Consider the following 22,744-nt stretch of genomic DNA (forward strand, 5'->3'; position numbering starts at 1 on the left):
CATAACAGCTTAACTGGCTGTGCCACAACACTGGCCCCAGGACCCATTTCCTTTACCTAGGGTTTGGATTTGATATTTTGTGTTTTTCGGAAAGCTTTAATAACATGGCCATAATTGTCCTAAAATTAGAGCGGAAAGGGTGCTTTGGTTACTTGAATGCTCCTCAGGGTTTATCATAATCATGAGGGATTTCAGTAGAATAAATGTCAATGCAGACATCATTTGGACATTATTACCACATTGAAGAACATGTCAAGTGTGGCTGCAGTTGAAATTGGTGCTTAGAAAATTCGACTTCTCTTCTCTCTTTGAAGTAGTACAATTTCTGCTCCAGTTTTAGCCATAAGCCTTTTGCAGACAAGAGTAATTTGCTACTACTTCTAAAAGACCCTCACTTTGTGTGGGAAGGCCAAGTGTCAAACTTCCAAGCAATTCTTCATACTTCCTCTAAGTCAATCACAGATCCTGTTCCTCTTTGCTGGATGTTTTATTCTCAGACTCCCTTGCAGCTACAATTGGTCATGGGATGCAGTTCTGGCCAGTTCTGATGATAAAAAACCTGTTGGGGAATATCTGGGGTAAAGTTTTTGCTTTCCAGATAAGATATACAGCTTTACATCTGCTTGGAAAAGGCCGCAAGAATGACAAGGACACCAATTGTTGTCTTTGATCATCCTTATGGAGTTAGCTAATAAAAATCTGTTTTGTCTGGGCCACAGTCAACAAGTAGAACCAGCTTATCACCAGTTTTTGTAAACAAAGTTTTTACAGCCAGATTCTTTACTCTTGGATCCTCTGCAGCTGCTTTGAATTAAGTAGCCACACTAGGGACCACACGGACCTCCATTCCTAAACTATTTACCATCTGGCCCTTTAAGTAAAAGTTGGCCAGTTCCTGGTGAAAGCTAACATTCCTTGAGCCAACCATCATGTGATAATGAAAGTGATTTCTAAGTGAGAGGAAGGTATGAAGACTAAGAAAGGCAAATCAGGAAGGAGAAGTGTTGCGGTCATGCCCATGTGGTGTCCTATCCTTGCTGGGGTGGGGTGGGGTGGGAGATGTGTTCTGCCAGCCCAGCAGGCCAGGCAGCATTCCCACACAGCAGAATTGCACACCCTGCCCGAGAACTCACCTGTTTGCTATACATGACAAACCACTGCCAGTGACCTTCCTCACTGTATTGAAATCGGAGCTCTAAATCCTGGTGGAGAGTTCGCTGGGGCCCATCTGTATCCAGCAGAGTCCCCTGCGGAGGAAGATATGACTGAACATGCTACACTAAGTTAAGTGCCTGTTAACAGGCTGGGCAAAGTACCAAGATGAGTGGGCCTATCCCAGTTCCCAAGAAGTCATCAAGTCTGTTGAGGAGCCATGTTGGGAGACCACAGTTTGGTGCAGTAAATGGTATAAGGGAAGCAAAGTCTGGCCTGGAGAGGAAAGAGAATAGACAGCTGGGGCCAACACAGTGGCACAGCTGGCTAATCCACTGCCTGTGGTACTGGCATCCCATATCGTCTCCAATTCTATTCCTGGCTGCTCCACTTCTGATCCAGATCCCTGCTAATGGCCTGGGCAGTGAAGAATAGTGGCACAAATCCTTGGGTCTCTGCATCTGCTGGGGTCTGTGCAGTAAGTGTGAATAACACGAAGGTGTGAAGAGAACAGCTCCCTGCTTGGCAGGGCTCGGGGAGCTTCCAGCTATTTGACAGGGCCTAGCGGATTTCTCTCTGACCATCTTGACACAGTCTCATCCCCTTTTTGCATGGATCCTCAACTACCCCACTATGAATTTTGTAATCTATTGAGGTATTGCTTGCCCCTGTGAGATAACTTTTGCAACCAATGTGAGCTTGAGAGTTAATGTTATTGATAGTGTCTTGGCAAATGGGCCTTTATCTATGCACAGGAGTACAATTAAACCCACGCTGTTTCTGGACACCTTATTGTGTGCCTACCCATTGCCCTGAAATCTGGCCCAGACATATAGCATGCCTCTGGGAAAGGGCTTGATAAGAATTTTACAAACACGGGCCCAGCACGATAGTGTAGCGGCTAAGGTCCTCGCTTTGCAAGTGCCGAGACCCCATATGGTGCCAGTTCTAATCCTGGTGGCCCCGCTTCCCATCCAGCTCCCTGCCTGTGGCCTAGGAAAGCAGTCGAGGATGGCCCAAGACTTTGGGACTCTACACTCACGTGGGAGACCTGGAAGAGTCTCCTGGCTTCAGATCAGCTCAATTCCAGCCATTGTGGCCACTTGGGGAGTGAGCCGTCAGATGGAAGATCTCTCTCTCTCCTCCTTGCTGCATACCTGGCTTTCCAATAAAAATAAATAAATAAATAAATCTTTTAAAAAAGAATTTTACAAATTAATGGAAGTGATGAGAGTATGGGCTGAAACTGCTATGAGAAAAAATACAGCTAGTAGGACCCTAAAGGCCATCCTGTTACTGTGACTCTAAAGGCTGAGCTTGCAGACCTAATGGCCAACTAATGTCAATGACCCCAATCTCCATAAACCAAGGCCCCAGACCTTTTAACCCATACATAATTCAAGATAGGGGCCTGGTTGTCATAGGCATTGCCAAGGATAGGCATTACCAAAAGTTATCTCACAAGGATAGGGGCCTGGTTGTCACAGGCATTGCCAAGGACAGACTTGAGGAGAGCAGATGGGTGCTGGCAAGCCAAAATAAGCAAGGAATGTGTAATCCTCACTCATTCATCTCTCAAGCTGTTGTAACTTGTGCCCCAGTGAAGCTATGTCAAACTGCCCCTAAAGAAAACTTTGTAATTGTACTGCTTGGGGCCACACTCTGCGTTGAGTGGATGCAACCCTATGATGTAAAAAGTCTGGGCCAGAGCTTGTGGCTGCTTCTGTATAAATAAAGCAAGCAGACACCTTTTTTGCATGGTCCACAATGATCTTGGAATTGTACTGGTTCTTTTCTTCTCTCTATTCCTATTTCACGCACCCTTCTCAAGCTCCGAACTCAGCTGGAGCTGGACTCCAGCATGCATCCGTGTGGGAGACTCAGAAAAAACTCCTGGCTCTTAGCTTTAGACTGGCCCAGCTCTGGCAAGTACAGGCCTAGTCCACAGCAGAGCTGGAAAGAATAGGAGGGAAGAGAAAACCTTGTTAGAGGGAGTACCTGTGTAGAAGTAGCAGCTGGTCAAGGTTGCTGTGGGTTTTGCTGAGTGGGAGAGGGGCGGGTGGGGAGAAGTGAAAGGTGATTTTGATGGAAGACAGAGCAAGTGCAAACACCCTGAGGCAGGAGGGAGCCTGGCTGGCCTTAGGTGCTTGGTCGAGGCTGCAGCATGGGCCCTCGGGCATGGAGGTAGAAAGAGATAGGGTCAGTTGGGCCCAAGCCTGAAAGGCTGGGATTTTTTTCTAGGCAGCATCTGTCCTTTCTCTTGGCAATGGAATCTCAAATTCCTGTAGGATACCACCCTTTTCCATGGTGGGCTATCTATGGAGGATTGTCAGGGGATGGCAAGTCAGAGGGTGGTAGGGGATTCAAGCTTTAGTTAAGTGGACAAATAAGCCCTGGGCTTCTGGGCTTTTCATCTTATTCCAGAACAGAGAGACCCAATACACAGATTCTGATAAAGAGCTGCCTCCTAATTGCTTGGGCTCTTGACTTGCCTAAGGCAGAAGGAGGTATTGGGTAAGTATTAGGCTATTCTGCACCTGTCTGACAAATCCCTTTTTCCCACTACTATGAGATGCTTTGGTTTCTACTACTTGCTGCCAACAGGAGTCCTAACTCTCACAGGGCTTTGCAAACAAAGCTGGGTATCCAAGTCCTTATCATGGGGGTAACAGATATCCATTAGGAGGTTTTAAAAGCTGGATAATGATACAATTAGATTTCTGTTTTGGAAATACTGTCCAAAGGAGGAGCTGGAAAAGAGCTGTTTTCAGACACTGAATGTTGGCTAGCACAAGACTGTTAGCCCAGAGAGAAGGAAAAGGGACTGAAGTGAGAAGCACGATTGTCCCGTTCACTGCCTCGAGGACTTCGCTGGAAGTAGCACAAGGAGAGAGAAGCCAAACCCAGCACAGTGTTCTTGCTGATCTGAGGTCAAACACAAGCTTGGAGAAGCTGTGAAGAGATGATCTGGGTTGGGAGGGAGCAGAAGAGTGTCATAAAGAGGGGAAGGCTTTTGACACAGAGAGAACTCCAAGAGCTCCCCGCAAATCTCTGGATGAAGAATGCATAATTGGTGTAGGCATGAAGTGGACTGCACGAGGCTAGGGAAAGAACTGCTGAACACAGAAGGCTGAGCCCCTCCGGGTGTTCACAACTCCCAGGAGAGAGCTGGGGTTTCTACTGGGCAGAACAGAGAGACGTTGGGCAAGTATTAGGCAGAGTCCCAAAAGTGGTGGCTAATGAAGATAGGGTTAAAGGAGCCCCAAAGACAACTCTGGACTGGCCTGAGAGAGGTCAAAGTGAGCCTGACAATTCCCAAGTAACCCAACCCCAAGACAGAATTATATTCTTGAAAAGAATGTAACAAAAATCTACTGTACACCAATGTGAAAAACACCACGCTTGGTAAACTGCAAAACTAAGCAGAACAAAAACCCAAACAAACAAAAAACAACCTCTAGCAGCAGGGGCTGATGCTGAGGTGCCACAATTCTGGCATTCCATATTGGAGTGTAAGTGCAAGTCCCAGCTGCCTCATTTCTGATCCACCTCCCTGTTTAATGCATTTGGGGAGGCAGCTGATGATGGCCCAAAAGCTTGGGCCCCAGGTGGAGTTCCTGGCTCCTAGCTTCAGCCGGGATCATTTCTGGCTATTGCAACAGTTTGGGGAATGAATCAGCAGATCTCTTGCTCTTGCTCTTGCTCTTTCTTTCATTCCCTCTCTCTGTCTCTCTTTCTCTGTCTTCTTTCCACCCAACCCCTAAACTCCTGGTCACTCTGTCTTTCAAATAAATATTTCTTTTTAAAAAATTACCTGCTATACAATGGAAGGAGGAAGATATGTCCTGCAAAGAGGAAGAAAATCAATCAACAGAAACTACTCACAAATTACTGAGATGACAGGGTTGGTGGACAAAAATATTTTTAAAAATTAAAAGTTATTTAAATATGCTCCAAGCACTTGAAACTTTAAAGAAAGTCATAAGCACGATAATAGAGAAGTGAAAGATATAAAAAGGGCAAAATGTAATTTCTAGAGATAAAATGTAATATCTAGAGATGAAAAATACAATATTAGAAATAAAAACATGCTGGATTGGATAAACAATCAGGTTAGACATTACAAGGGAAAAAAAACCAATAATTTTAAAATCACAATAATAGAAACCCAAAATGAAGCCAGATGGAAAAAGGTATGAAAACAAATAAAATCATAATAGGATATTACGTGGCATACATTAGGTTAGTTATAATTTAAAATTCAGAAAATGATAAATACTGATATGGATGTGGGAAAACCAGAATCTTCATACATTGCTGGTGGGATATAAAATGATGCAGCCACCAGGTCAACCAGCCTGGCAGTTCCTCTTAGAATTAAACACAGAAGTGGGCCCGGCACGGTGGCCCAGTGGTTAAGGTCCTCAGGGGCGCCGGTTCTAATCCCGGCAGCCCCGCTTCCCATCCAGCTCCCTGCCTGTGGCCTGGGAAAGCAGTCGAGGACGGCCCAAAGCTTTGGGACCCTGCACCTGTGTGGGAGACCCGGAAGAGGCTCCTGGCTCCAGATCGGCATAGCATCGGCCATTGTGCTCACTTGGGGAGTGAATCATCGGACGGAAGATCTTTCTCTTTGTTTCTCCTCTCTGTATATCCACCTTTCCAATAAAAATAAAAAATAAATCTTAAAAAAAAAAGAATTAAACACAGAGGTATCATTGGTGCAGTAATTCCACTCCCAGCTTGAACAGACATGTGGAGTGAAAAATCATGTGCCCATCAAAGGTTAAGCAAAAATGTTCACAGAACAGAAATCATAATAGCTAAAAGGGAAGCAACCCATGTACTTATCAATGAATGAAGAGATAAATAACAGAAAGCAAATTTCCCAAAGCTGAAAGGAACGGAACTCATGCACTGATTCCAAGATGAGTGTAGGGTGGCAAGGAGATGGATTCACAAGCGTCTCAAAACTTGCAGGCAGGCAGTGTTGAGAACAAGCTGTGAGAGTATGGAAAAGAACAGCAAGATGGAAGAAGAGCCAGCATTCACTAAGCACAGAGGGCAAGAGAAAGAATAGTTAGAGGAAATGTCAAGTCTTCTAGCCTGGCAGTTAGGGGATGGTGGGGAAACACCCACACAAGTTAGAGAAATAGTGTAAGTTTAGAGCAGACAAGAAGGCAAAAATGAGCCTACATTGGGAAACACTGAGTCTGCAGTGTCTGTGTCATGTCCAGCGATTGTGTTCCAGGGCACAGGAAATGTTGAGGGTCTGGTGGTTAAGAGGTGGATCTGCTGATTGATTTCCGGGGGGAAATCTAATATTCATCTAGAAGTGTAATTTCAGCAAAAGAATTTTCAGGAATGCTCAGAGGGAGAAGGTCTACAAAAATATAGATGGAAAGAGAAAGATGGTTATTTTTAAAAACATTATTTGTTTGAAAGCAGAGAGAGTATTCTTCTACCTGCCGATTCCCTCCCCAAGTGCTTCCAGCAGCCGGGAGTTCAGACCCTACACATTGAGTGGCAAATAGTCGATCACTAGAGCCATCAACAGTTCTCGCTAGAGTCTGCCTACTCAGGAAGCTCAGACACAAGATGGAACTCAAGCATGACAATGCAGGATACAGGGGTCCCCACTGGGCTCTCACCAAGCTCAAAGCTCCACTCCAAAAGAGAGTGTTTGAGAAAGAAAAAGTGAATGGCATTATCAAACGCTACTGAGAGGTTAACTACTAGGTCAGCTAAAAAAAAAAAATCCTCTTGAATTGAACAAGTAAGTGTCAAACTTGCTCCAGAAGCTTTTGTCCCCTGTGTTACACTGCCTTGTGAAGATGATAACCCCACACATCTCAGAGTACGTGTAAGAATGAAATGACAGGGAAGTGCTCAGCCCAGCACCTGGTACTATGTAGGCTCTCCATCAATCTAAGGATGAGCAGTTTTTGTTTGTTTGCATGGAGAAGGCATCATATGCAAGTTTCTAGGACACATAAAGAAGAGCCTTACTGGCCAGCAACAAATTTCCAAGAGCAGAAAGCTTACCAGCACTGAACACAATCAAATGCTTGCTAAATGGCAGCCATGATTATTATCTGCTATAATGATGCAAATATGTGCAACAGAGAAGCTTGCTGTTGGGATGATGGAAGACAAGTGTCTCTAGTGCTGTATGTGGGGAACCTGCACTACACCATAGATAGGTTTTACCCCTAAGTCATGTTCAGCAAGGCACAGATGCTATACTGTGCAAGGTACTAATCCAACTGGTAAACCTGTCTCACTACTGCCAATGGGTCATCAAGAGCCATAGGATTTTCAAACCCTGGATGGAGACTGTAAGTCATGGGAGTGACAGGGTGCAATGCGGACTGTCGACAGATACTCACGAGGAAAGTGACCTGCCAGCACTTCACCCTGCTCAGCTGGAAAGCGATGTCCTGGGTCTGGCCATTGGGCAGGGTTACACAGCAGCTGATCTCGTTGTTGCCGACAGCGAGGACAGCCCTGCAGCCTGGCTCTGGGTAGTCGCAGGTGCAGGGATCCAGCTGCATGTACCCGTAGTGCCACACCTCGCGCGACAGCTTCAAAAACTGCTCCATGGGGAAGACGATGTGGAGGACAGAGGAAGAAAAAGGTCACAGGAAGCTGACGAAGACTTCCTGGCAGAAGCTCCTATTGTATTAGGACACTGGGAACTGCATCACAGGAAAGTACCCTTCCATCTGGGTGGGTGACTGAAGACCAAGTTTTTGTGCAGGCAACAAGCTGTTGGGAAGCTCAGGGTGTGTCCTGCCAAGGCAAGGGCCATTCCTGCTTCACCATTATTGAGTTCCTGCACCTGCAACAGTTCTTGGGACAGAGCAGGAAGGAAAATATGCTACAGGAGAATCAAGATTGGAGTGGATACAATGAATGAGCAGATATGGGTCTGATATAATATTACAATAGCATATGAATAAAAAGTGTACATTTAAGATGCCATCCTTTAAAAACTGAAGAAATTTATGTTGCAGGAAAAGTAGCTGATTTAAAAAAAAAAAGGACTTACTTTATTTTTATTTGAAAAGTTGATTCTACAGAAAGAGGAGAGAGAGAGAGAGAGAGAGAGAGAGAGAGAAAATCTTCCATCTACTTGTTCACCTCCAAATGGCTGCAATGACTGGAACTGAGCTGATCAGAAGGCAGGAGTCTGGAGCTTCTTCCAAGTCTCTCCTGTGGGTCTAGGGTCCCAAGGACTTGTGCCATCCTGTGTTGCTTTGCCAGGACATTAGCAGAGAGCTAACTGGGAAGTGGAGCAGCTGGGACACAAATTGGCACTGTGGGATTTAGCCATTGAGCCATCAGGCTGGACCTACAAGATCTGCTTCCTAAACAGAGTTTCAGAGGGTTCCCAAATACCATGTGAACATGCTGAGGTTACTTGTAAAGCTTAGCTGTCCCTTTTCTTCTAAAGGGACCTCAGACCAGAGGACACCTATGGCCCAAGCTGCTGACTCGACATCCTGTTTTATTAAATTTGTCTAGAATTTTCATTTTTAATAAAGCACTATTATTAACAGCTGCATTTAAATGAAATGTGGAGGTAACATGGCATAGTGAGTAAAATCTTTGCCTGTAACTCTGGCACTGCCTCGTGTCCCAGCTGCTCCTCTTCTAATTCAGCACGCTGTTAATTGCCTGGGAAAGCAGCAGAAGATGCCGCAAGTGCTTGGGCCACTGGCATCCACATGGGAGACCTGGAAGAAGCTCCTGGCTCCTTGCTTCAGCTCCACTCAGCCTTGGCCAGTGCAGTCATATGTGGAGTGAACCAGAGGACAGAAGAGCTTTCTCTTTGTCTGTCTCTTCCTCTCAGTATGTAACTTTGACCTTCAAGTAAGCAGATAAATCTTTTAAAAAGATAGTAATAAACTGATAAGGGATTGAGACCTAGTGGCTAAAGTCCTTGTGTTGAACATGCCAGGATCCCATATAGGCGCCAATACTAATTCCAGCAGCCCAGCTTCCCATCCAGCTCCCTGCTTGTGGCCTGGGAAAGCAATTGAGGACAGCCCAAAACTTTGGGACCCTGCACCAGCGTGGGAGACCCCCAAGAGGCTCTGGGCTCCTGGCTCCTGGCTTCGGATTGGCTCTGCTTCATCCATTGCAGTCACTTGAAGAGTGAATCATTGGATGGAAGATCTTCTTCTCTGTCTCTCCTCCTCTCTGTATATCAGCCTTTCCAATAAAAATAAACAAATCTTTAAAATAAAAATGTCTGTGGGGAGATGAGATTTCTCACAACAACATGTGGTTAAAACACAATGATTACCACACAGTGACAGCTTGGCTCTTGGCCAAGCCACTCCTGAAGCCAGTTAACTTACACCTCCCTTTCAAGAACAGCACTCACCTAAGCAAAGAGGGATGGCTGACTCCATCTCACGCTGGGGGGTTCAGCCACCTGCGCCAGCTCACTGTGCTGTCTTAGGAGATGTGCTTACCTGCCCAGCCTTCCGCTGGGCACTGAGACCCATCAGAGAGGACAAGTTGTGAGGACCTGGGACCTGGGCTGAGTCACACAGTCACAGAACACTCAGAGTGGGTTCATGCTGTCGCTATAGTGCTTTCTTATTCAGTCTTGGGCATGAAGCTATTATTGCTTATCTTACCGTTTGATAACACTTAAAAATGTGCAATAATGGGGCTGTGTAGTGGCACAGCAAGCTAATTTTATGCCCTGTGGCGCTGGCACCCCACATAGGCATGGGTTCATGCCCCGGCTGCTCCACTTCCAATTCAGCTCTCTGCTTGTCGCCTTGGAAAGCAGCAGAAGATGGCCCAAGTTCTTAGGCCCCTGCACCTGCATAGGAGATCCAGAAGAAGCTCCTGGCTCTTTGGATTGGCTCACCTCCGGCCATTTGCGGCCATTTGGGGAGTGAACCAGCAGATGGAAACCTTCTGCCTCTGTCTTTCCTTCTCTGTAGCATCAACCTTTCAAATGAAAATAAATAAATCATTTAAAGAATGTACAATAAATTCTTGCTCTAAAATACATGCTCTAATTTGCGAGAAAGTTGGGGATGAATTCGTAACTTAAAAAACGTGTTGGCATTTGTCATTCAATAGAGATGTTGTGGTATTACAAGTTCTATGGAAACCAGAAGAAAGATCTCTATAAGACTCATGCACTAGAAAAAGTGCATTCTTTTAAGATTCACACACACATACAAAATGGTTGATTTACACACATACTCATTATGCATTCTAACTTTTCTTGTGCATAGTCAGGAAGTGCAGCAGTGGTTGTTAATGTGCTTGCTCCAAGACCAGCAGAAATTCAGAAACACTTATTTAACACTGGCCATGTGTCAGCGTTCTTAGATACTTCTAGGGAAAAAAAATACTCATTTCAATGAAGAGTCAATTTCAAAATCTCATTTGTGATCTCAGGTTTTTTTTTTTTAAGTTCATTATTACTAACAGTATGAAAAGTTCAGGTAAAGCACCTATCATGGAAAAAACAATTGTGACAAACATACCCCAATTGGATAGCATTCAGCGACACAGTGAAAACAATATGATTACAACTAAGAACTTTATAGGCGGATTTGAAGCTGGAACCAGTGATGATATACACAATCTCAGAACTGTAGCGCCCACTGACTGTAGCACTAATTGACTCAGAACTGTAGCGCCCGTCTAACCCATCAAAATCAGAGCTATCACTGTCCAATGTACAAACGCACACAGAAACCCAACTCCCACTTTTTGTTTGTGAGAAAGCTAAGCGAGAAAACCAAGAAGGGAAGCACGAGAAACCACTCTCGGCAACCTTCAGCTTCCCTTCATTTTTTCTTTTTTGCCATCCATTGATAAAAAATTTCCAAGTGCCTGAGCCATTGAAGAATGACTTTCTCTCTCAACCTAAAGTTACATGAGTCCTTCGAATTTTGCTTGCATTCTGTTCAAACCTCAGCAAAGAGAAGCAATGACAGCACACAGTGAAGCGGAGTGCACGCTCTCTGTCCCAGGAAGTCCGGCTAGCAGACTTCTTGGCTCTGCCTGGAGGTAAGAGGCTTGTGAGTTGGTACCACCATTATGGAGGCTTTAAAACAGTATGCTCAGAAACGACACTTAAGGAATGGCAGGACACAACCACAGAGACGGGGGCCGTGGCTGCAGGGTTGTGAGACCTTCAGCCAGTACCTGGCCCAGAGGCTGGGGCAGAGTGATAAATGATATAGCAGCAAACGCTGGCCACAACCGTAAAATGGAATACTCTGCAATCATTCAAAAGAACAGGGAAGAACTATATGAATGAACTTGGCAAAGGACTGATTAGACCCTGCCTGCAGTTTTTAGACCCCTTAACCCATAAACTCTTACTAACTGTATAATCAAAAACATCGGGACAAGTGTTGTCATTTTTGAAAGAGAACTTGGCAGCACTTGATGCTTTTATAATCGATAGAATCAGAGTGATTCCACATTTCTTGCCTCTCCTCCAAGGGGGTTACTTTGCTTTAGTATTTGAATCACCTTTGCTTGATTCTCTTCTCTCTGGAGAGCTTCTAGTTCCCGCTTCTGTGTCTCTGTGGGTTTGGCCCATTCTTTCTCAATGTCCTCAATTGCCTTAAAACAACATACATTGCAGAATTAGCAGTCAGCAGAAATCAGTTACCCAACACAAAATCCATCATATCGGAAGGGTTGAAGTGGGTCCATGTAAGGATCCGTCTTGGGATGAGGGTTACCTTATGAGCTAGTGGGTAGCAGGAGATTGTTCAACGGTTTGAGGACAGTTGGAAACATTTGGAAAGGGAAATAAAATTAGTTCATTACAGATAGAATTAAGACAGCAAATTAATCAGGAAAAATAAAGGTGAGTATTTTAATCTTCTCTTGAGGTGGAGAACATCTTGGGCTATAAAGACAAAATGTCATAATGAAAGTACAGTCACATGTAATTACATGGAATTGTAAATTATAAAGGCCATCAAGAACAAACAAAGCTGTAGATGGTAAAACAGTAAAATGAATGCATTATATATGGTAGAGTTGATGTTTATATAAAGCAATAGAAAAACATAAACATTCTCAATAGGAAAATGAATAAAATATAAGCACTAGCAATTGACCAAACAGAAGTCCAAATATTCCTTCTTACTAGGAATAACAGAATTATTTAATCCATATGGGGCCTGTGCAGAGGCATAGCATGCTAATCCTCTGCTTGTGGAACTGGCATCCTATATGGGAGCCAGTTCCTATCCTGGCTGCTGCATTTCCCATTCAATTTCCTGCTTGTGGCCTAGAAAAGCAGTAGACAATGGTCCAAATCCTGCACCCATGTGGGAAGAAGCTCCTGGTCCTGACTTCAGACCAGTCCAGCTCTGGTCAAGCAGCCTTTTGGGGAGTGAACCAATGAATGGTCTCTCTCTCTTTTTATCTTTCTCCCTCCTTCCCCCCAATCCCCAGCCTCTCTTTCTCTGTATAAAACTGCCTTTCAATTAAAAATAAATACAAACTAAAAAAAAAAAAAAAAAAAAACACCTGGGTCCAGCTTAGTAGCCTAATGGCTAAGGTCCTCTCCTTGCACTCACAGGGATCCAATATGGGCACCAGTTCTAATCCTGGCAGCTCCGCTTCCCATCCATCTCCCTGTTTGTGGCCTGGGAAGGCAACCGAAGACAGCCAAAAGTCTTGGGACCCTGTACCTGCGTGGGAGACCCCCAAGAGGCTCTGGGCTCCTGGCTTTGGATCGGCACAGCTCCAGCCGCTTTTGGGAAGTGAATCAATGAACAGAGGATCTTCCTCTCTGTCTCTCCTCTTCTCTATATAGATCTGCCTTTTTAATAAAAATAAAATAAATCTTTGAAAAATACACTAAAAAACAAAACAAAAAGTCTATTACATATATAGGTTTAATACCTCTCATCTGAAATATACGGAACTGGAAAAGTGGTGTAGATTCTGGATATTTCAAATTTTAGAAAATTTACATACATGTGATGAGCTAACTCAGGATAGAAGCCTATCTAAACACAGAACTCACAGTCTCACACACACCTTATACACGTAGCTTAAAGGTAATTACAACTTTCAGCATGTCTGTGTTTTGACAGTGACCTGTCACATACAGTCAGGTGGGGAATTTGCTACTGAGCTGTCATATTGGCACTCAAAAAGTCCCAGATTTTGGACAAGTTTGGATTCCTAATTTTGGTGTTACAGACGTTCATGTTGTGCGACCAAAATTACTAATGATCTAGGGAAACAAAACATGCTGAACCGCATGATGGGTATCAGTAAAGCTTTCCTTAAAAAATAAAAATATTGTTTTCTCTTTATTCCCATCTACTTGAAAGGCAGGAGAAGAGCAGTGAGAGCGCCATCTTTCACCTCAGGTTCCCTCCCCCAAAACCCAAGAGCAGCCAGAAGCCAGCAATCCTATGCAAGTTCTCCCACGTAAGTTGCAGAGGCCCAAGCAACTGAGCTGCCATCCATTGCCTTCCAAGGGGCAACAGCAGGGAGCTGGCTCAGAAGTCGAGCAGCTGGGACTCTGACACTGCTGTGGGCATCTCAATGGTGGCTTAACCTTGCTGTACAGCAACACCTGCGTCTACCCCAGGAAAACTTTCTAAAGGAAACTGAGCAGTGCAAACGTAAACTCACCTATGAGAATCATAAGCACGTATATTGACAGACCATTATCACTAATTCTAATAATGAAAAAATTACAGCTAACATTTACATGGGCTTGCTATGTGACAGGTAATGTTTTCGTTGCTCTAAAATAACAGTCAGTCCTCACAGCCACCCGATAAAAAGGTGTTGTGATAAGATGCCCAAAATAGGTCAAGTTTGGGTACAAGGAAGAAATGTCATGCAATCAGGAAAAATTATGTGCCGGACTTAATAACGCGGGAAATTATACAGAATGCCTAAAAACATGGGGAAAGCCTCACGTTACAAATGAGGTATAGCCATAGACTTCAATTCTTATAAAACAACAAAAAGTAAATATCCAGCCAATTCCAAACATGACCTTGCATGATGTGAATCAAGGAAATGAATGTGCCTATCTATGAAATGCAAGTGAAATAAACACGCCGAAAGTCAATAGTCTGTGTGTCGCTGATTGGAGACCCTGCGTTGACATTCACGTACCTTTCTGAGCTCTTCCAAATTTGCAAATTTTACTGAAGACCTGGCTGGGTGTGCCTGCTTAGCTTGGGTTAACCACCCTCAGCAAAGGATGCCAGATCCCTACCGGAATTTCGCAGTTACTTCCTAATTCAGTGCCGCTTTCAGCATTAACTGGTCTCCAAGGCAAGCACACTCTGAGAGACAACTGCCAACTCCTCAAGGTTGTCTCCTTGACCTCACTCCTTCCTACAGCAAGCACCCAATAATTCTTTGCCAATCAGCAGGTGCTTCAGTCTGAAGTAGGTCTGGGTGTTATACTCTTTGCTGATTAGTGAATTATGCTCATTTCCAAAACAAAACAAAATAGAAACAGAAACAAAAAGCTGAAGACAATGGCAGAAGCTGGGCAGGTTAAACCAACATCTGTAACCATGGCATCCCATTTCAAGGTGCCAGTTTGACTCCTTGCTTCTGTACCTCTGATCCAACTTCCTGCTGAGGTGCCTGGGAAAGTTCTAGATGGCCAAGCACTTGGGCTCCTGGGAGACTCCCAGCTTAGGTCTGCAATGGCTCTAATCCCCATATCCAGTTGGGGAACACATCAGCAGATAAAAGAGTCTCTTTTTCTTATCCGCCCACTTCTCCATCTCTGTGCCTGTCATATAAATATATATTTTTAAAAGATTTATTTTATTGTTATTGGAAAGGCGGATATACAGAGAGGAGGAGAGACAGAGAGGAAGATCTTCTGTCTGATGATTCACTCCCCAAGTGACAGTAATGGCTGCAGTTGCACCAATCCGGAGCCAGGAGCCAGACACTTCCTCCAGATCTCCCACATGGGTGCAGGGGCCTAAGTCCTTGGGCCATCTCGACTGCTTTCCCAGGCCACAAACAGGGAGCTGGATGGGAAGTGGAGCTGAATGGGATTAGAACTGGTGCCCATATGGGATCCTGGCATGTTCAAGGTGAGGATTTTAGCCACTTGGCCCGCCTCCGCCCCCACCCCCCCACTCCCGCAAGATGTTATTATTAACATTAACCTCCAAGCTCACATTGATAGTAAAAAACCAACTCCACAGTAGCAAACAATGCCTGGATGGATTGGAGTTCTTCCGCAGGGTGGTCTGGTGTCCATGCAAAGGAAGGTAGAGCTGCATTCAGGTGGTTGTGGAGACATCCACTGGACCCTGCTATACAGTGGGAAATTCCTTGCGGCCCTGCCTGCAATGGAACAATACTCTTCACACCTTCACATCCCCCACATCCACTGCACGGATCCCAGCAGGCTACCTTTTTCTCATTTGCACCAAGTGACTGTGCAAGACCTGCTAAAAAGAGAAATTAGAAGCAACCAAGCCTTCAACATCTGCGGAGAAACCTAGTCATGCAGTGGTTGACATGTGGTCTTCCATTTTGTCTGCGTCAAGTTAAAAAGGAAGAAACAAAAGTGAGAGAATAGGATATGGGAATCCAGTTGGCATCCGGGACATCGTCAGGAACGTCTGCTCTGGGCCCATCGAATGGCTGACCCTGATCAGCTCGTTAACACAGCCCTGTTCAGCTGAACTCAGAGCGCTTCTTGCGGGAAGTGCTAACAACACTGGCTGCTGCTTAGTCCTTCACCACTCTTAGAAATGCAAGGGCCCAACACAACAGCTCAGTGGCTAATCCTCCTCTTGAAAGTTCCAGGATCCTATTTGGATGCCAGTTTATGTCCTGCTTGTTCCACTTCCCATCCAGCTCCCTGCTTGTGGCCTGGGAAAGAAGTCAAGGATGGCCCAAAGCCTTGGGACTTGCATTTACGCGGGAGACCAGGAAGACGCTCCTGACTCCTGGCTTCGGATCTACTCAGCTCTGTCCATGATGGCCATTTGGGGAGTGAATCAGTGGATGGACAATCTCTGTTTCTTTTGCTCCCTCTCTCAGTAACTCTGACTTTCAAGTAAAATAAACAAAACAGTTAATGGGAAGTGGAATAAAAGAAGTTCTTTTTAAAATTTTATTTATTTTTATTACAAAGTCAGATATATAGAAAGGAGGAAGAGACAGGAAGATCTTCCATCTGATGATTCAGATGGAACAGCTGGCAGCTGCACCAATCTGAAGCCAGGAGCCAGGAGCTTCTTCCGGGTCTCCCACACAGATACGGGGTCCCAAGACTTTGGCCCGTCCTCAATTGCGCTCCCAGGTCACAAGCAGGGAGCTGAATGGGATTAGAACAAGGCGGGAACTTTAGCAACAAGGCACTGGGCCCAAGAAGTTCATTTTGATGCAAACAATTTTGAAATACATATTGGGATATACATAAACTTAACATTTTCCTAATTAATTTTGTTTATCTGAGAGACAGACCAAGGAGCATTTCCCATTCACTTGTCTACTCCCCAAAGGATCACAACAGCTGGGCCTGCATGAGCCAGAAGCTGGGAACTCAGCCTAGGTCTTCCATGTGGGTGGAAGGAATTCAGTTATTGAGCCAACACCTGCTGCCAACCAAGATGCACTTTGGCAGGAAGCTAGTGAAGAACCTAGATGTTTTCTGCCTTTTGTGACTCTGCCTTAATTGCTTGGCTGGGGGCTGTGTGAACTCCAGGCCTGACAGTCTACGTGACCCCCAGCAGGACACCTGGCAGGTCACGTAGGCAGACCACTCCCCAGGAAGGAGGTCCCAGGTGTTTGATAAGATTCACCGCCCTACAGCTCATCGATTTGTACCTTCTGAAAGTTGCTTGCATCAAACCTACCAATAGAAGCCTGCCAACTTGCTCTTTTTGCGAGTTAACAGTTAAAACTGACCAATCATGACTGTATAATTATATGGAATTGTCCTGAAATGGATAAAACCCTGTGCTGTTCAACTCTTCTCTTTTTTTCTGTCCTGCTATTCCTGCAGCCTCAGCTGCAGCTGCCGCTCCCCTGCCCAGCCCTGCTGAGCTGGGGGAGGTGGCTAGGAGACCAAGGCTAACCTGAATAAACCACCTTTATGCATTAGCACCGACTTCAGACTCAATTATTTTCTGGGGATCTAAAACTCCAGCACAACACTAGAAACAGACACAGAGCAGGACTCGAACCCAGACACTCTGGGATGTGGGCATCTTGAACCAGTGCCTTACCTGCTCTGCCAGGTATCTACCCATCACAACTTTGTTGAAGCATCCTCTTATACATGCATAAGGACATATCCTGTCAGTGCAAGTGTCAAGGGGGAGAGGAAGAAAGTGCAACAGGATTCGGGGACTTGTCTCAGTGAGATGCAAAGCCTTGGTGGGGTCTGCGCAGGGCAAGGGTGCCCTACTCACTGCTTGAGAACAGACTGTGGGATATTGTCAAGGAAGGAATTCCTTGGAGATCGGGAAGCTTCTCAGCCGCCCTTCCAGAACTGTTGATACAGACTTGGTAAGCATCAGGTCTCTGAAAAGATGTTGATGTGCTGAGAATGAAAACCCGAGGGGCTGCTCACCATATGACCATTCCTCCACACATGTATGGACAGCCTCTATCAGATGCTGGACTATGGACATGCACAGTCCTGAACGGTAACCTTCAAACTTTCCTAAGATGCCGATGCTGGGATTTTAGTTAAAATAACAAAAACAGACCCAGAGACAGATCACGTGTGAATTTAAATGTTCATGGATATTCTTTCCAGGCTCATGTCAACGTGGCCCTACATGGTAGAGAGTCCACGGCAAACTCAGAAATCAATGGTTAAGACAGAGGCAGAATTATTTTCCATCTATAGATACTCGATGTGGCATTTTAAATAAAAAAATATATACTCACCATTTTAGCCATATTTGTAAGTGTACAATTCAATAGCATTAAATATACCCACAATCATGTGTAACTATAATCACAACCTATACCTAGAATTTATTATCCCCCAATAAAAACTTGGTTCCCAAGAAAAAATAACAACCTCCTGTCCCCCAGCCCTCAGTCCCTGTTAACTCCGATGGTACTTTCTGTCTCTGTGGCTTTACCTAGTCTTGATGTGGAGGTAGGATTCTTAACTACATCTTAAACAATGATTTCAAAACAAAATGTTTTGAGAGTGCTCTTGGGCCCCCTCACCTGTGTATACAACAAATCCAGCGCCACTCTGCAGTCCATCAGCAGGGAGTCAAGGGATGGATCCATGTACCTGCGTCATTCAAACGTGTACTGTGAATTCCTATGACATGGCGAGTGACCCACCTGCAGGGTCAGTCTCCAGAATGTGGTGCCCCGCCAGCCCAGGGCTCCTTGTCTTACATAGACACATCCCTTTACTTGCCTCCCTTTCAATGTGTCCCTCCAGTTCTTGGGCTAGTTACTTTCTGTATACTCTAAGCCCTGACCTGGTGGTCTCTGAGAACAGATTCATAACTAAGTAAATAACTTCATCCCCTTCAGGGAACAATCTACATTCTTGTTTCCCACACAGCCTCACTCTTGGTCACCAGTTCCTGGATTCCCTGTCACTACAACCAACATGCTTATCCATAGTCACTACCCTCTACCCGGCTCTCTCTCACCTCTCAGCTCAATGCTCTGCTGTCTCCTCCCCAGTTGACTGCATCAGTCTTGTGCCCCCCACAGCCTAATCACACAGTGGTCTTCCCTGGGTAAGCTTTCAGACCCTCCAAGGCCCAGGAGTTGGAGCATCTATTGGACCTGCCCAGCTTTCATTCCCATTCCACTCTTGCCATCCCTTCTCCTAGCAGCACCTCCCAACCATATCCTCTTCTCTCCCCCTGCATAGAAGCCGCTGTCCGCCCCACCTCCCACCCTCCTTCCCTGGTTGATATGTCTTTCTCAGTAAGCCTCAATGTTCCCTCCTCTGGTGCCCAACTCCAAAGCTTTGTAATCTACACTCTATACTTCAGAAACATACAGAGTGTATCCTAACTGCTGCTCTGATAACATTTCCTGACAGCAGATTTGAAGACTCATGATCCTGGGGGCTAGGTGCTCAGTTTTGGAAGAGCAACTTAAAAAGAGCAGTAGGCAGTAGGGACTCCAGGTCTATCTATTGGACTCATCACTGGGATGAATAGAAATTTTAGCAGCATGCTAAGAATGAATGAATGAATGAGTGAGTGAGTGAGTGAACAGAAACACTCTTGCTCTCACCTGCAAGGGCTGTACAAGGAGAGCGGGAAGTCGGTTTGTGACGCACCACCTTGGATCTCCATGTCTGAAGACCCAACCTGGGCACTAACAACAGAGCAGGCCCCCTTTTCCCCAGCTCCCATGAGCAGAGACTCTGCCTGGGTCTGAGGGGAGGGCCCGGGATGAGGTAGATGCTTTTCCTGGCACTTGTCATTTGGACTAGACCTATTTCATAAGATCACAGGCACAGCATAATTTCTAACCATGAGGGACACTATCTCCCTCTTTCTTTGGATCTTCCATTCTCAGGGGAGCTCATGAGCAACAGCATCTAAACCCCAAGGATGTGTGTGTGTGTGTGTGTGTGTGTGTGTGTGTGTGTGTGTGTGTGTGAGTGAGTGGGGTGAGGGGGAGGTCACTGTTATCATCAATATGCGAAAATAACAAACATAATCAAAATATTATAGAGCCATAATGGATTATTTTATCTAAGCTACAGAATAACTCAAGGAGGTGGCTATAATAATAATGATAATAGCCAATAATAATGTTAGTATTCACATCTTACAGAATAAAAACTAAATCTTAGAGGGCCTAAACAATCAGATGGAACTATGCAGCTAAAACCTGAGAGCTGGAACTTGGACTCATGTGTTCTGTTCCCAGGAACCGTTTGGGCACAAACCCTTACCATGTGACCCTCCACAAGCAGGGCACTGTGATACAGGTAAAGAAACAGACCCAGAAATGCCCCGTGCCTTCTAGAACAGCTGCTGTCTAACCTTTAAATGCAACTGCATTCTATCCTTCTTCTCAGGCTATTTCCCCAAGGTTATCACCAAATCTCAGAACATAAGGAGTCTTTAAGAAGTGTGAGGGAAGCACATATTTAGGGGCAAACCATGCATTGGTTCAAACCTTCTTTTTTGAATCCAAATAAATTTACTTTTTTGTTTTATCTATTTATTTGCTTATTTATTTCCTTATTTAGTTATTTATTTATTTTTGCAAACTTCCAAACAGCAGTCTATGAACTTCCTCTAGCCTTATGGGGAGTTTTCTTCTAAAATTCAAAAGTTACTCTGGCACGCCAGCAAGGCATTCCAAGGTCAAGCCAACTATAACTACTAAACTTCCCAATGCCCTTTGTTAGAACTCCTGTACTCAGACTACAGAATAACACATCCGGGCAACGTGAACTTGAGCAGCAATCCACTGCAGACATAGCAATTAACACCGGGGACAGCAGGTTACAACAGTGGGCCTGAGTAAGTGCCATGGTTTCTTACTGTTACTTTCTGTTCATTGCTTCTCTATGGAACCCCATTTCTGGGGGAAAATGAGAAGTTTTGGCAGGGGGACACATGTGTTTTATTTGTCCAGGAATATGGGTGGTACACAGCCTCTAAGCCAACTATTTCACAGTCACATTCAATGCTAATTGGCTGGGTTCATCGTTGGCCTTCAGGAAATTCCACAGTTCAGTAGATGAATTGGGTCTGCCAACCGTTGTCCACTGCTGACTACTGACAGCTGTCTACCCACTCCTTCCCTGAACTCAAGAAGTATCCATCCCCAAGCAAAGTCTTGGCCTGCCAGTAAGCTCCTGCCACCACTGCTTCCACCCCCCTCAGCTCCCTACCCAGTGTTTCCAACTTTCCCTTCTTAACTGCTTCTCAGTGCAGATGGAGAATCACGGGTCACCAACACCTCAGCCCACCATTCCTGAGGAATTAGTTGAGAACGGTGAAAGTCACCCCCAGCATGCACTTCGAGGTCACACATCCGGGTTTCTCCCACCCTCCCTCAGATTCCGTAGTTGTGGGCAGGACCCTGGCAAATTCTATTGGGCACCAGGAAGGCACCCTCAGCCCCCTGCAGCTGCACTTGGTACTCACCACTTTCTGAGTCCAACCTTGCAGTTGTCCATGCCACAGCTCTGAAGGCTAACGTAAAGGAGCTCAAAGTCCACCAACTTCTTCACAACTGGAAAAAGAACAAAGTCAGACTTACTGGCTGGAACGGCACCAGGAGTTGCCCCACAGACACTTTTCAGATGAGAGAATAAAGCGTTTTTATTAGAAAAGAAAATCACAATGAAGAATAAGCTCCTATTGCTGTGTAGGAAAACTTTGACTTCCTGAAGTTCATTAAACAAAAATAGACTTGTCCCCTTGGTCTCCATTGGGAATCAATTCTAGGATTCCATGCAGATTCCCAGACTGAGGAAGTGCAACTTTCTGACATGAAGTGGTCTCGCATTTGCACCTACACTCAGTCCCACACAATTTACATCATCTCCAGACTCCTTATCACACTCAGTAGATGCAGGTGCTATGTAGAGCTATGTTATGGTGTTATTTAGGGAATAATGGCAATGAAGAAGTCTGAACATATTCAACACAAGCACAACTTTTTTCTAAATGTTGTTGATCTGATGTTGGTTGACCCCATAGATGAGAAACTCACACGGTGGGATGGGAATACTCTTATTTGATCCTCATAAAATCGAAGCCCCTGGAGTAGGACTATGGTATGTTATGAGGCAGTTGAAGAAATTGAATAGAATCATAGATGCCCAGGAGGCTTTGCCAGCACAACTCTCAACTCCAAATCACCTCCCACAGCTGCTTCAGGACATGCACATGGACTTTAGGAGGTACATGGAAAAATGGAATTAAGGAAGCCAGGGCTGTGGTGTAGTAGGTTAAGCCTCTACCTCTAGTGCTGCCATCCCATATGATTGCCAGTTTGAGACCCAGCTGTCCCACTTTCGATCCAACTCCATGCTTATGGCCTGGAAAAGTTCAGATCCTTGGGCCCTGCATCCAGATGGGAGACCAGGAAGAAGGTCCTGGCTCCTGGCTTTGGACCAGCTCAGATCTGGTCATTGTGGCACTTGAGGAGCCAAACAATGAATAGAAGATCTCTATTTCTCTCTCTCTCCCTCTCCCTCTCTCTCTCTCTCTCTCTCTCTTTCTCTGTAACTGCCTTGCAAATAAAATAAATCTTTTTTAAAAATGAAATTATAAGTGCATTTTAACTTTATTTTTAAAAGATTTTATTTATTTTTATTGGAACCTCAGATATATATAGAGAAAGAGAGACAGAGAGGAAGATCTTCCATTCACTGATTCACTCCTCAAGTGGCCACATGGGTTTGAGCTACGCCAATCCAAAGCCAGGAGCCAGGAGCCTCTTCCAAGTCTCCCAGCTGGGTGCTGAGTCCTAAGGCTTTGAACCATCCTCTACTGCTTTCCCAGACCACAAGCAGGGAGCTGGATGGGAAGCAGGGCCAGCAGAACATGAACTGGCTCCCATACAGGATCCCAGTGTGTTCAAGGCAAGAACGTTTTAGCCATTA

At 45.1% G+C, this 22,744-nt stretch overlaps 1 protein-coding gene across 1 annotated transcript in view; it reads right to left on the bottom strand.

Moving 5' to 3' along the window:
* The window catches only part of SNX31 (sorting nexin 31), a 61,503-nt gene that overhangs the window by 12,542 nt on the left and 26,217 nt on the right, over nucleotides 1-22,744 (bottom strand). The window contains exons 7-11 of the mRNA XM_040972649.1: nucleotides 21,279-21,366; nucleotides 18,361-18,430; nucleotides 11,671-11,763; nucleotides 7,539-7,742; nucleotides 1,134-1,247 (exon numbers count right to left, since the gene is read on the bottom strand). Coding sequence (XP_040828583.1) covers nucleotides 1,134-1,247; nucleotides 7,539-7,742; nucleotides 11,671-11,763; nucleotides 18,361-18,430; nucleotides 21,279-21,366 — 569 coding nt within the window. The remainder of the gene's footprint in view (nucleotides 1-1,133; nucleotides 1,248-7,538; nucleotides 7,743-11,670; nucleotides 11,764-18,360; nucleotides 18,431-21,278; nucleotides 21,367-22,744) is intronic.

The sequence above is a fragment of the Ochotona curzoniae genome, unplaced genomic scaffold, assembly GCF_017591425.1.
Source record: "Ochotona curzoniae isolate NIBS_2020 unplaced genomic scaffold, NIBS_Ocur_1.0 contig_2318, whole genome shotgun sequence".
NCBI lineage: Eukaryota > Metazoa > Chordata > Mammalia > Lagomorpha > Ochotonidae > Ochotona > Ochotona curzoniae.